Below are 11,505 nucleotides of genomic sequence, written 5' to 3' on the forward strand. Positions count from 1 at the left end.
ACTCCAATGAAAGACATTTTTCAGATGTATGTATATTACTTGAATAGGCCTATTTAGTTCTCTGATGACTTCATTTTTATTCACAACGTTCGAGCACATGGTTGACCACAACATGAAAAAAGATGGACAGTAAATAGAAAGCGGTAAAGTTAGCAACTGTCGAGATTTTGATTGCTCGAATGATCGATCGAACGTGGAGACTTTCAAAATAAAGTGGAGACAACGGGAAGTTGACAAGGATGGATGTAAACCAGGGAGCAATAACAAAAATGACGCAAAAGATTTGGAGATGCAAGACTTTCCTCAAACATGATTTTATTGTTGTTAGCTCCAAGAATGATTTTTGAAGAATGCATTGTCTTGCGTCAAACTAAAAAACATAAACTTCTCCCCATACAGAAGATTTTTTTTTTTTATGTTTTGATCATTAGCTAGTTTAGCATTTTATTTGAGTTCATAATTTTAGCAACACTATTAACGCATTCTGGAAGCCAAAAGCTGAGCAAACCTGCTAACTTTTTTTCAATCTGCCAACAAGTGCCAAAATTCAATCAAAGTCACAAATGAAGTACTTCTGTACTTCTTAATTTAATTTCATTGTTTGTACTTTTATTTAAAAAGCCAAATGATTACTTTTCTTTTTACCAAAATCATGTTTTACAGAGGCGGCACGGTGCCTTTACAGATCTGAGGTCCGAGTTCAATCCGGGACCCGCGTGTGTGGCGTTTCCGTGTTCTCCCCGTGCCTGTGTGGGTTTTCTCCGGGTACTCCAGGAGGCCCAGTAGCTCAGTGGTTAGAGCACTGGTTTGGTAAACCAGGGGTTGTGGGTTCGTATCCCACTGGGGCATCCACTCCCTGAGAAGGGTTGCGTCAGGAAGGGCATCCGGCGTAAAAATAGTGCCAAACATACATCTGCGTTCATCTGAGATGACACGCTGTGGCGACCCCAAAAGGGACAAGCCGAAAGAAACTTACTTCACATCCCCAAAACATGCAGCATTAATTGGACACTCTAAATTGCCCCTAGGTGTGATTGTGAGTGCAGCTGTTTGTCTCTATGTACCCTGTGATTGGCTGGCAACCAGTTCAGGGCATACCCCACCTCCTGCCCGTTGACAGCTGGGATAGGCACTCCAGCACTCCCCGTGACCGTCGTGAGGATAAGCGGCAAAGAAAATGGATGGATGGATGTTTTACAGAAGCAGCTGTACTTCTACGAAAATATGTGTATGATTACGACTTCTGCAGGATCCTGAAGCAGAGAAATGTGAGCCTTGGCAGTATCCCCATGACAACAACACCACACAACTGGTTCAAGCAGGTTGCACAGGAGACGGTGTCGCCACCAATAGCGTACCTGTAGTCATATTACCTGCCACTTCCCATTTTAAAAAGAATAAAATGCACAGGAAGAAAGTCGTCAAAGTGAAAAAGACAAAAACCGGGTGAGTGCACACAATTTTTGCAATTAGAGGCAGTGTCATGAAAAAGCTTCAACTCCGCTTTCGGCATTCATTCAGGAGAGGAAAGAAGAGTGGAAAGCGGGAGCGCAAAACGGACAAAGACTTTGACTTGGATAAGGCCAAAGCTAACGTTGTCCTTTGGGAGCTAAGGCTACGGCTAACCGAGCAGACTCTCGCGGAATATCGCGAGAGCTGCGGTCGTCTGGCACGCGCCAATGTCCAACTCAGCAACAAGTTGGCAAACACGGAGCGGGAAATCCTGGACGCCACCGCCCACTGGGAGAGGCAGGATGCCGCTAAAAATGACAAAGTATGCAACCCAAGTCAAACAAGTTGTGGTCTATGACATTTTAAAGTCTCTTTTTCTCATAGATTAATCTGCTTCATGACATGCTCAAAAGTCAAGAGGCGCTAGCTCTTGAGCAGCAGAACAAACTGGTGAGTGCCAATGTTGCCGACTGTTTTCCGCGTATGTTGCTCGAAGTTGCTAAACAATGTAAAATAATGTCATCGCAAAATGACGTCAACCTTATTCCAGAGATTACAGAGTGAAATCCTCAAATTGTGTGTGTGACTACACTATACACTACTAGATGAGTTTTAACTGGATACTGAACTATACTGTATGTCAGTTTAGCAATGCTAACAATTTTTGCAGCTTGGCAGACAAACACTGTGCGTGACTGAAAAAAAAAAAATTCTGCACTACAATGACTCCAAAAACAAACAATAAAAATGAGAAATTAAATAAATGTATTGATTTCAGCAAAATGATCTGGCAATAGAATCGAAAATTTCATTGTATAAGATTTCTTAAAATAGTTAATGTGAAGCAAAATCATGTGCCTTTTGAAACATCTGAGTAACTTCTCTAAAGTTTCCACTTAAATTTTAAAAGTAGCTTAACTTTTGTAAAGTGCTTTTTTGAAAGAAAAAAAAAGTTCAGCGTAGGCTGGAGAGTTGCTAAATTTAGCAACAAAACCACTAAGCTGACATGAGTGGTGAGCACACGATAACGGCGGCCACAATGAAATGGAGTACAACGACTGCGTTCTTACCAGTCTTAAATCAACATAGTAGGCTACCTAAGCAGCTCCAACCGAAACCCTGGTGCACAATGTGTTATTGTGTTGACGTTTATAGTGTAAGACCAAACAAAACAAAGCAGCACTGTCCCCCTGGGGGATTCATGTATATTTTAAACTTTTGGTGTTAAAGTAGAATTTTAAATGGGCCTTGTGGGAAAAGGACAGTGACAACTGTGATCACCACACCTCAAATGTCACTCATATGCAGTGCTCAGGTTAGCAAGGCCTTCTCTGTCACCCTAAACAATGCATTTACAATCTAATCTGTAAGGTTTGTTTCATGAAACAATTAATTTATCTCCAACAGGCTATTCTCTACATTTCACGGATTTTCTCTTGCTTCCAGTACTGCTTGTAAATGTTTGATCATTTGTATATATTTTTTTCTAATCTGCCCCAAAACCTCATCAGTAGGGCTGGCCAATGTAACTTAAACTGTACTAGCAATGAAAAGCTTTCTTAACCAATCAGACAGCAAATCTATCTTCTCACGACCGCTGAGCTGGCCCTCGATTGTGTCAACGTTTTTCTTTCTTCTGGTTGGTCACAGTCAAACTCGTTATAGCCAAGTTCCACAAGTAAAATGGGTCTGTAGCTATCTTCATATATATATAAATTTAATATCCAGCATCAGATGAACGTGTAGCCTTTTTTACTAGTCTTCAACTCTTGTTTGAAATTACATTACATGCATCAACAGGACTCATTTTACATGTCCTCGCTGACTTTTACAATAGTTAAGAATATGCCATCAGACAGACTTGACAAAATGTCAAAGAGCTTTAAAAGACAATAAAGCAACATCGACCTGCATCTGTTTTCCATCTTGCAGCCCTTACTTCATGCTAGTAAAACGACAGAGGAAAATGTGGCACAGTCTGGAATTATCTCCATTTTATACACGCATGCAACGGTCACATATGTCACAAAATTAAATGTCATGCGGTCGACTCCAAAGACGCTGCTCGAATGCATTTTGGGCCAATAAAATTATTCCTCATCAAAGTAGGCCCGTCAGAGGGCTTACGCAGCATGAGTCTGGAATTTTGTTAGATTCAACCAAACAATTACACTATAAAGAAAGTTGCAAATCTATCGACCACATAGCTTGTGGAATACTCAGATGTAATTTTACCATCTTTTTTTAAGATTGTAGTCCATATTTTAGATTAGATTGATGCCCTAATGTAGGCAAGGCCTACTATAGCTATGTGAAGAAGAACAATTTGGCCCAAAGATGTAATCAAATGGGTGATAACCTCTCATTTAGTCACCATGTATATGTTTGTGGCTGCATATTTTGCCAGTCTCTTGTGATTTTGGTTACTTAGTCACATACTTCTTGCACATTGCTGGCTTCTCTGGTGGCATCTTGAGGTATTTTGTTCAACTGGTATGAACTTAAAGGTAGAGTCTGCAGTTTAAAAAATACATTATCCATCCATCCATCCATTTTCTTCGCTTCTTATCCTCACAAGGGTCGCGGGGAGTGCTGGATCCTATCCCAGCTGTCAACGGGCAGGAGGCGGGGTACACCATGAACTGGTTGCCAGCCAATCGCAAGGCATATGGAGACAAACAGCCGCACTCACAATCACACCTAGGGGCAATTTAGAGTGTCCAGTTAATGTTGCATGTTTTTGGAATGTGGGGGGAAAGCGGAGTGCCTGGAGAAAACCCAGATAGGCACAGGGAGAACATGCAAACTCCACACAGGCGGGTCCGGGATTGAACCCGGGACCTCAGAACTTTGAGGTCAACGCTTTACCAGATCATCCACCATGCTGCCCTCTTTATGTCATATATTTAAAAAATGTCTGTATTCTATATTCCACTGTCAGTGGATTATTATTAAAACGATCTTTTGAACTAAGCTTGTTAAACCGCGTAAATCACATCACCATCCTACAAGGTCGTCGGTTAAATTTATCAACTCGCTTATCATTTTTAATTCAGGGTACATTACCAAAAATACAACCGACCTGTAACATTTCGTGTTGGGCAGTAGACCATCATGAATAAGTCATGTTGCTAGCGGTGTAGCAGCTTCAGCGTGCTAAGCAGAGTAACGTAGCATCATCCAGGCTAGCGAGACTCATTGGTCAATTCCTCCAGCCCAATTCTGGCAGGCTGTTGACTCACTTGCACCAGAGCGAAATACAGTTTGAGGCAACATTTAGTGAGTTTCTTTGGCCAGAGATGGAAGGGGGCAGGGAGTGAAGTCAGACTAAATTGAAACTTCACTAGCAATTTGAAAACTACATAATGTACCTTTAGGTTGGCCCCCGCCGAACACAGTGGGATCTGGGACTCACAAATCTTGTTCCCCAATTTTTCCCCATTGACATAAAATTTCATTTCGTAGACGGACAGATGGTTAGTTATAATTTAGGCACATTCAACTGAAAATGTGTCTAAAACTTTCAACAGGTTGAACGTTACACGCTTGAAATCAATGAGATGAGGGAGCTGTTCAGAAAGCGAGCCGGTGAGTTTGAGATGACACAGGATGGACTCAGGAAGATTGAGGAGTTCCAGACGACGAAAGAACAGATGGAGCAGGAGCTCATAGAAGTGCATAACAACTATTTTTTTTTTTTTTATATTCTGAGTTGTTATGGCTTTGACAAAGGCAAAAATGCATTACAGATCCGAAAAGGCATGGAACTCGCTGAGAAGGAAAACAGGGACAACCGGAACATGATGGAGTACAGATTCTTTAAAGAAAAGGTATGTTGTCAGTGGGGGTGAGAAGGTTTCCCTGTAAAATTGTGACTACATTTCAAACAGTTAGGATTACCATTTCAATTTTGAATACTGTACTTAGTGTGATGTGTTGTTAGTGTTACCAACTGTATGAAATTTTCATATCGTTTCATCACGGTCACCAAATTTCTCAAGATGAAAAAGATTCAGATCCTAATTGGAGGTGTTAAAGAGTAAAATTCCTTGCAGGCTCAACTGGAGAGGGAAGCTGAGCAGTTGATAGCTCAGATGGAGGAGCAAGCCCACCATGAAGCTCTTTTGTAAGTGTCCCCACTGATGTACTAATTTTAATCTTTAGTGCATATTCAGAACCATAGAACAACTATTTGGTCTTATGAGTATATAATTTTAAATTTATTGTTGTTTCTGAGCCGCACTGGTCGCTCATGTGTGTGATGGTGGATCAAGCCAACAATCACATCCCACACATCCCATAAAGGCCTTCAGGGAGGAAAGTGTGAGGCCCAGTTTGGTCAGTTTGGTCACTGAGCTTACACTTGACCCTATCTTTACCTATGATACTGTAGAATGTTTAGTAGGACTGGTTATTATAATCCCTTAAATTATCATCACATCAACTGGGTGGGTTGAAGATGTTATCTTGGGTGCGGTTGGGTCGGGTGATGACCACTTGGTGCCACCGATGCGAAACATCATCAGTTGCGCACCCCATTCTCTTTGAGTATTTTGTCCTTTTCCCACAAGACACCCTCATCTCAGGCTGGCCCGCCGCAGACCTGGGTGTGTGTCTCCAGTGACTGCTTCTCTCTGAGGCACTAGCATGCTCTTTGATGGCCTTATGTCAACTGGATTATAATGATATGCCAGGAGGTTCTGGACCTAGGAACCAGGTCTCGGGGAAGGTTGGTGGCTGTGATTTGGGATTGAAAGATGGGCCTCTGTTTTAGGTCTACCTGCATTTCCAAATCCCGGGCTACGTTCAATGGAGATGATTTTGACAGTGATGGTCTGATGTGATATACCCCCCTTCCCTCATGAAGGATGTCAGTAGCACACATACAACTAAATGTGAACAATATCAACAAACACCTGGCTGTATGTTCGAAATTTAGTGAGGGAGAAGAATCTTCTCTGAGTTTGTTTGAATTATTATCAGTGGTTTATAGATTGCAGGAGAACAACTTTCACTTTGTTAGTGTATCACTGACCTGCTGAATGAAGTGTGTAATGAGTCGGGTTAGTGATACGTAAATGCGCGATGTCATGCAAGAGAAATGTCTATTTGCCCATTTGTATCACGTTAGACTTTTAAGACAGAGCACTGTGTTCCATTACGTGCCAAGTCAAAGTTTTTCGTCTGGTGACTACGGTACTGACTGAGTTAATTACTATTGTTTAAATGCACTTGTAGAAAATTGAACCTAACTCACTTGTAAAGACTACAATGATATTACTCATGATCTTTCCAAGTAAAAAGTACTCACCCTCCTTTACATGTGCAGTACGATTCCACTATTTCATCGTGTTGGATTTCAATATGAAATTTGGGAGGCCATTTTGCTGGAACTCTGACATTGCATCCTGCCCCATCCAAAATCTTAATTCCGTGTATATATCTTTGGGTGACATAGTTGAGACCTCTCTCTAGAACTCTCTTTGACAAGTCTGACGCATTTGGCATAAAAACATACCGCAATATTATCTGGAATACGCGATAGAGAATCGACTTCAAACCTGTTCTTTTCATTTGCCATTTTGGAAGCTTGTGGGAGATGGCAACTGTAGCTAAGGGGGCGGAGCTCAAGATTGCCTGTCGGAAAGGTCCATTGGCTCTCAGGATGAAGCTTATCCAATTGTTGAACAGCTGGCTCCATGTGATCACGGGTTGTACGATGCAGAGGGTAAGCATAGACACTTCAACTGGAAGCACTCAACCACCCTGGTCTACGAATGAATCTGGTTGTATGTTTGGTGGTGGTCAGAGGAGCCGTAGGTGCAGAATGGCAGCCATACCATATCAGACTGGCCTAAGGCAGCTGTGGTTACACAAGTAGTTTACCACCACAAGGGTGGGACTAAGAAGTGAATGAATAATGCATGGAATTGTAAATTGTATTTGTGTGTCTTAAAAAATTGCTAGAAATGAAAGAATAATAATGATTATTATTATCGTTATTGTTATTCATCTAGTGGCCTTGGTTGGTTTGGGACACAGCTCTGGCACACCAAGCTGCTTAATTCTGGTGGTGCACCTCGCCACAACCAGGTGCCTGCGTTCAGATGGAGTAGTCGATATAGTTGCTCCCAATCCAAGGCACCCTCTTCCATATTGGAAAAGCCCAACTACTGTATATTCCGGTGTCTCAGAGCGGCCTTCGCAACTGCTGCATGTGGCCTCCATTTTCATCCCATAACTAGGGTTGAGGTGGCACCACTAACAAATACTGTCAGTCCAGGAATTCTTTGAGGGTCATCCCCAGCCTTGCTTTGACAATCTTTGGTACTCCCTCTACCAAGCGTTGAGGCATTTTGGTAGTCTAAGCCACTTCACTACTGATGATATCCTGCCTGACATGTTCCACCTGTTAAAAGTGACGTCTGCGCTGTACCGGTGACAAAGACTTTTGATGGGCTTTTCAAGGATTGTTGGTCATGGCCAATCAGTGATGTACTGTATATAATCTACCATTGGCCAGCTGTCTTTTGACAGTGGAGATACTGTGGGATTTGCTGGGTTTACTCAAGAACCTTTGATGTTTTGGTGAAGTTTATCAAGTAAGCGTTTGGTGCATGCCTTTGTTGTCGTTCTTGTCATCATGAACGCTCTGGTTGGAAGAAGATTAACCAGCTCTTTAACCATTCTCCTCCTACCACCCATCAAGGTGTTTGCATTATGAGCTCAGTTATCAAAGTGAAATATGTTTAAATATTATTAGTTAGTTCAACTCTCCGACAGTGGTAAGGCCGGCCATGATGTACGGATTAGAGACGGTGGCACTGAAGAAACAACAGGAAGCAGAACTGGAGGTAGCAGAAATGAAGATACTGAGGTTCTTCCTTGGAGTGAACAGGTTGGATAGGATTCGAAATGAGCGCATTAGAGGGACAGCCAAAGTTGGATGTTTTGGAGACAATGTTAGAGGGAGTAGACTTGGATTGTTTGGACAAGTTCAGAGGCGAGAGAGTGATTATGTTGGTAGAAGGGTCCTGAGGATGGAGCTGCCAGGCAAAAGAGCGAGAGGAAGACCAAAGAAAAGGTTGATGGATGTTGCGAGGGAGGACATGAGGACAGTGGGTGTTAGAGAGGAAGATGCACGAGATAGCCTGAGATGGAAAAAGATGACACGCTGTGGCGACCCCTAACGGGACAAGCCGAAAGGTAAAGAAGAAGTTAGTTCAATTCTTGATAGTGTCGTGTACTGCTCATTTATCTCAGCAGGTGTGGCATCTGTAGAGCTGAATTTTGTGAAAAAAGAAAGCAGACCGTTGCCGCCTAACATTTCAACTTTTGACCCTAAAAAAATGAGGAACTGGTAAAAAACTAAGAACAATCCAATGTCATCTGAAATTAAGACTGTGTCCCTCATTGTAATGTGGATGAACAAAATTTGCATTTTTTTGTTTGTTTGCTTGTTTTGTTTTTTTTTTTTTTTGACAGAAAGCTTTGGCTTTTTTTCATGTAGAACAAATAACCATGTAAAGTGTCCTCTTGTCCAAAAAACAAACAAGCATATCCACCATGACATTAAATGCGGATTAAAGAATGGTATGTGGCCCATCCCTGCTATAAACTATTTATAAAACCTTTTCAAGCGGTCAAAGAAATTATTAATGCATCACTCTATCCTTCCATCCAAAGGTTTTCTCCAAAGGACCAATTATCAGGCTAACTTATTTGCATTGATGTCCCTTCAGACAGCTGGACGACGCCTCACGCTGTGTGTTCAAGGAGAACGTCGGTCTCAACGAGACATTGAAGCACCACATGAAGGAAGCAGAGGAGCTGCACAAACTGGCAAATTCGTTGACCAAGAAAAACACGTCCCTGGCAATGGACAAGGTAACACTTGGGCCAAAGGATGGCAAACAGCATGGCTGCTATTATTAGGCAACGCTTCGAAATAAAGACTTCTCATTTTCCCCAATCACGGCAGTTATGAAACGTCTAATTCAGGCGGCTTCTCCTCTTTTTGTTTGCTTGTTCTGCTTCTGTATATTTACTACGGACCGTCATTCCATGCTCTGTGGTTGCGGTGAGTTTCCACTAGCCTACAGCTCTAGTGGTTTCTCCTAATACAAATAAATATCGGCTGCCTTTACATACGTCTCTGAGATGGTGACAGTAAATTGTTGGAAATTTAACTTGACTCAGCAGCCAAGGTTCGGATACAATTGGTTGTTTCTTCTGCCATTCAAGCGACCCACAAAATCAGGGATAGTTGACTTTTGGATACAATTTAAGGATAATCCTAAAATCCTCCAAGATTGATTCAAATACGAGCCCAATCACTCACTTTTTCTTTGAGTATTGTTTAATTAAATTAAAATGACTTTGCCTTGTGCCCACCTTCTAGAAGACACTGGAGATGCTGGCAAAGAAAAATACAGCCCAAATGTTAGCTCAAAAACAAGAGTTGGCCCATTTGAAAAAAAAAGTTGCTTCCTTGGAGCAAACAGTGGAGGATAAAAGAGCGGAACAAGAGTGTTGTCAAGAGAAGATGTTGCTTAGTTCCCAGGCCACCGAGGCAGAGTTAGAGAAGCTGCAGCTGGTGCTCACTATGCGAGAGAAGGAACTGAAGCAGATCAAGAGGCTAGCTAGTGCCATTGTGGAGCAGCGCAGCGAGCTGGAGCGCTTCTTCCACGAGGCGCTAGCCCAGGTGAAGGAAGAGATAGCGGCCAGAGGCCTGAAATACAAGGAGGAGGCGCAGCGGGCTTATCGGCGGGCATTCAAAGAGGCCACAGCGGGAAGGATCAGTTTCCCACCTATCTGCACCTTCAAGAACACTCCCCACAGCACCAACTCTGTCTACTCGGACATTGAGAAGGCCGCAAGGCGGTATGTCATCATCCCGTCAATTCTGTGAGGTGATTTTCCGTAACAAAACTTAACTTCTCTTTCAGGATGCATCAACCAGGACGTAAAGCAGACATTTCAGACCTCAGTTGGGAACAAAAGGAGCAGGTTCTCAGACTCCTGTTTGCCCAAATGAATAAACAAAGGCCAAGGTAATGTAAATTTTTAAGCCTGTTACTGGTTGATTATTCATCACAGGTAACCCTAACCCAAAATGAAAATTATGAAGTCAGAGGAATAAAAAAGAGAGGCTCATCGTGTAGCTCAGGCTGAACTTCTGGTGACTCCTCCCTGTTTTTAATGTTTTTAACATTCATTTTCTCTGCTTAAGAGGATACCATAAAAACATCAGTTAGGGCCTTGACGAATTTTCTTTTCCATCCAGCTGCTTAAAAAGAGTAAAGAAAAAGAGTCTGGGCACAATAGTAAAAATAGAAACAAACATCTGGTCACGTCAATGCGCTTTCAGGCTATTGGTTCCTCCTCACGTGAACTCTTAAATTTATTTAGTTCTTTGAACATTTGTGGTGCGAGAGCAGCTGGAAACATGATTTGAGAGGGACTGTGCAACATATCTGTAGATGTGTGGCTAGAAAAGATCACATAAGCAGCGAGTCCGCAGGAATAACAGAACATCTTTAGGCTCGTGTGCGTGGACGCGACAGATACATAAAATGGGGCAATAAGTTTTTGTGCTTCAACTGCAAATTTTCATTCCCCTGACAGGAGAGCCAACAATCTGGTGGCGTCCTCATCTGACTGTCGTATCGCCGGGTAAGACACCAAATGAAATGTTCTGGAAATAAACGTTGTATCTCATCCATCCGTCCATCCCATCCTTGCAATTACAAAGCCTGCAGATTTACCGAGCCCCACATTCCAGGTTTAGCTGCAGGGACGCCGCGCTGGGAGAACATGACTGATGAATCCGTTACATTTCTGCCTGCGTAATGATCCTAAATTCCTTTTGAATTAGAGAGAAGCCCTGCACCCCATCGACCTTGACTGACTCTCCCCTAGCCACCGACACCAACTGCCTGGCGGAGAGCCGCACCGTATGAACTCTTTGTGGCCTTCTTGTCCATCAGTAAGCTTTTGATTGGTAGTCTCACATTTGCATGGATTGGAAATTGTTAATATCACTGTAATGTT

At 42.5% G+C, this 11,505-nt stretch overlaps 1 protein-coding gene across 3 annotated transcripts; it reads left to right on the forward strand.

The window, feature by feature from the left end:
• The first annotated feature begins 1,116 nt into the window (after positions 1 to 1,116).
• On the forward strand, positions 1,117 to 11,505 carry LOC133513752 (basal body-orientation factor 1-like). Of its 3 annotated transcripts, none has more exons than XM_061844805.1 (11): positions 1,119 to 1,446; positions 1,522 to 1,774; positions 1,837 to 1,902; positions 4,983 to 5,126; positions 5,202 to 5,282; positions 5,508 to 5,578; positions 9,195 to 9,339; positions 9,857 to 10,335; positions 10,401 to 10,505; positions 11,080 to 11,127; positions 11,330 to 11,501. In XM_061844805.1, the coding sequence occupies exons 1-11, from the start codon at positions 1,403 to 1,405 to the stop codon at positions 11,412 to 11,414; spliced, it is 1,521 nt and encodes a 506-aa protein (XP_061700789.1). In that variant the 5' UTR covers positions 1,119 to 1,402; the 3' UTR covers positions 11,415 to 11,501. The 3 variants fall into 3 exon arrangements, with proteins under 3 accessions (XP_061700790.1, XP_061700789.1, XP_061700788.1); XM_061844804.1 differs by having other exon boundaries at positions 1,124 to 1,446; positions 9,854 to 10,335; positions 11,330 to 11,498; XM_061844806.1 differs by lacking the exon at positions 4,983 to 5,126 and having other exon boundaries at positions 1,117 to 1,446; positions 9,854 to 10,335; positions 11,330 to 11,505.

Source organism: Syngnathoides biaculeatus, chromosome 15, assembly GCF_019802595.1.
Source record: "Syngnathoides biaculeatus isolate LvHL_M chromosome 15, ASM1980259v1, whole genome shotgun sequence".
NCBI classification, from domain to species: Eukaryota; Metazoa; Chordata; class Actinopteri; order Syngnathiformes; family Syngnathidae; genus Syngnathoides; species Syngnathoides biaculeatus.

Bases quoted from the DNA above. Each gene is read 5' to 3' on its own strand.
- LOC133513752 (XM_061844804.1), top strand. From the start codon at position 1,403: ATGCACAGGAAGAAAGTCGTCAAAGTGAAAAAGACAAAAACCGG. The intron at 1,447-1,521 runs GTGAGTGCACAC...GCATTCATTCAG, and splicing joins GTGAAAAAGACAAAAACCGG to GAGAGGAAAGAAGAGTGGAA. The intron at 11,128-11,329 runs GTAAGACACCAA...CTTTTGAATTAG, and splicing joins TCTGACTGTCGTATCGCCGG to AGAGAAGCCCTGCACCCCAT.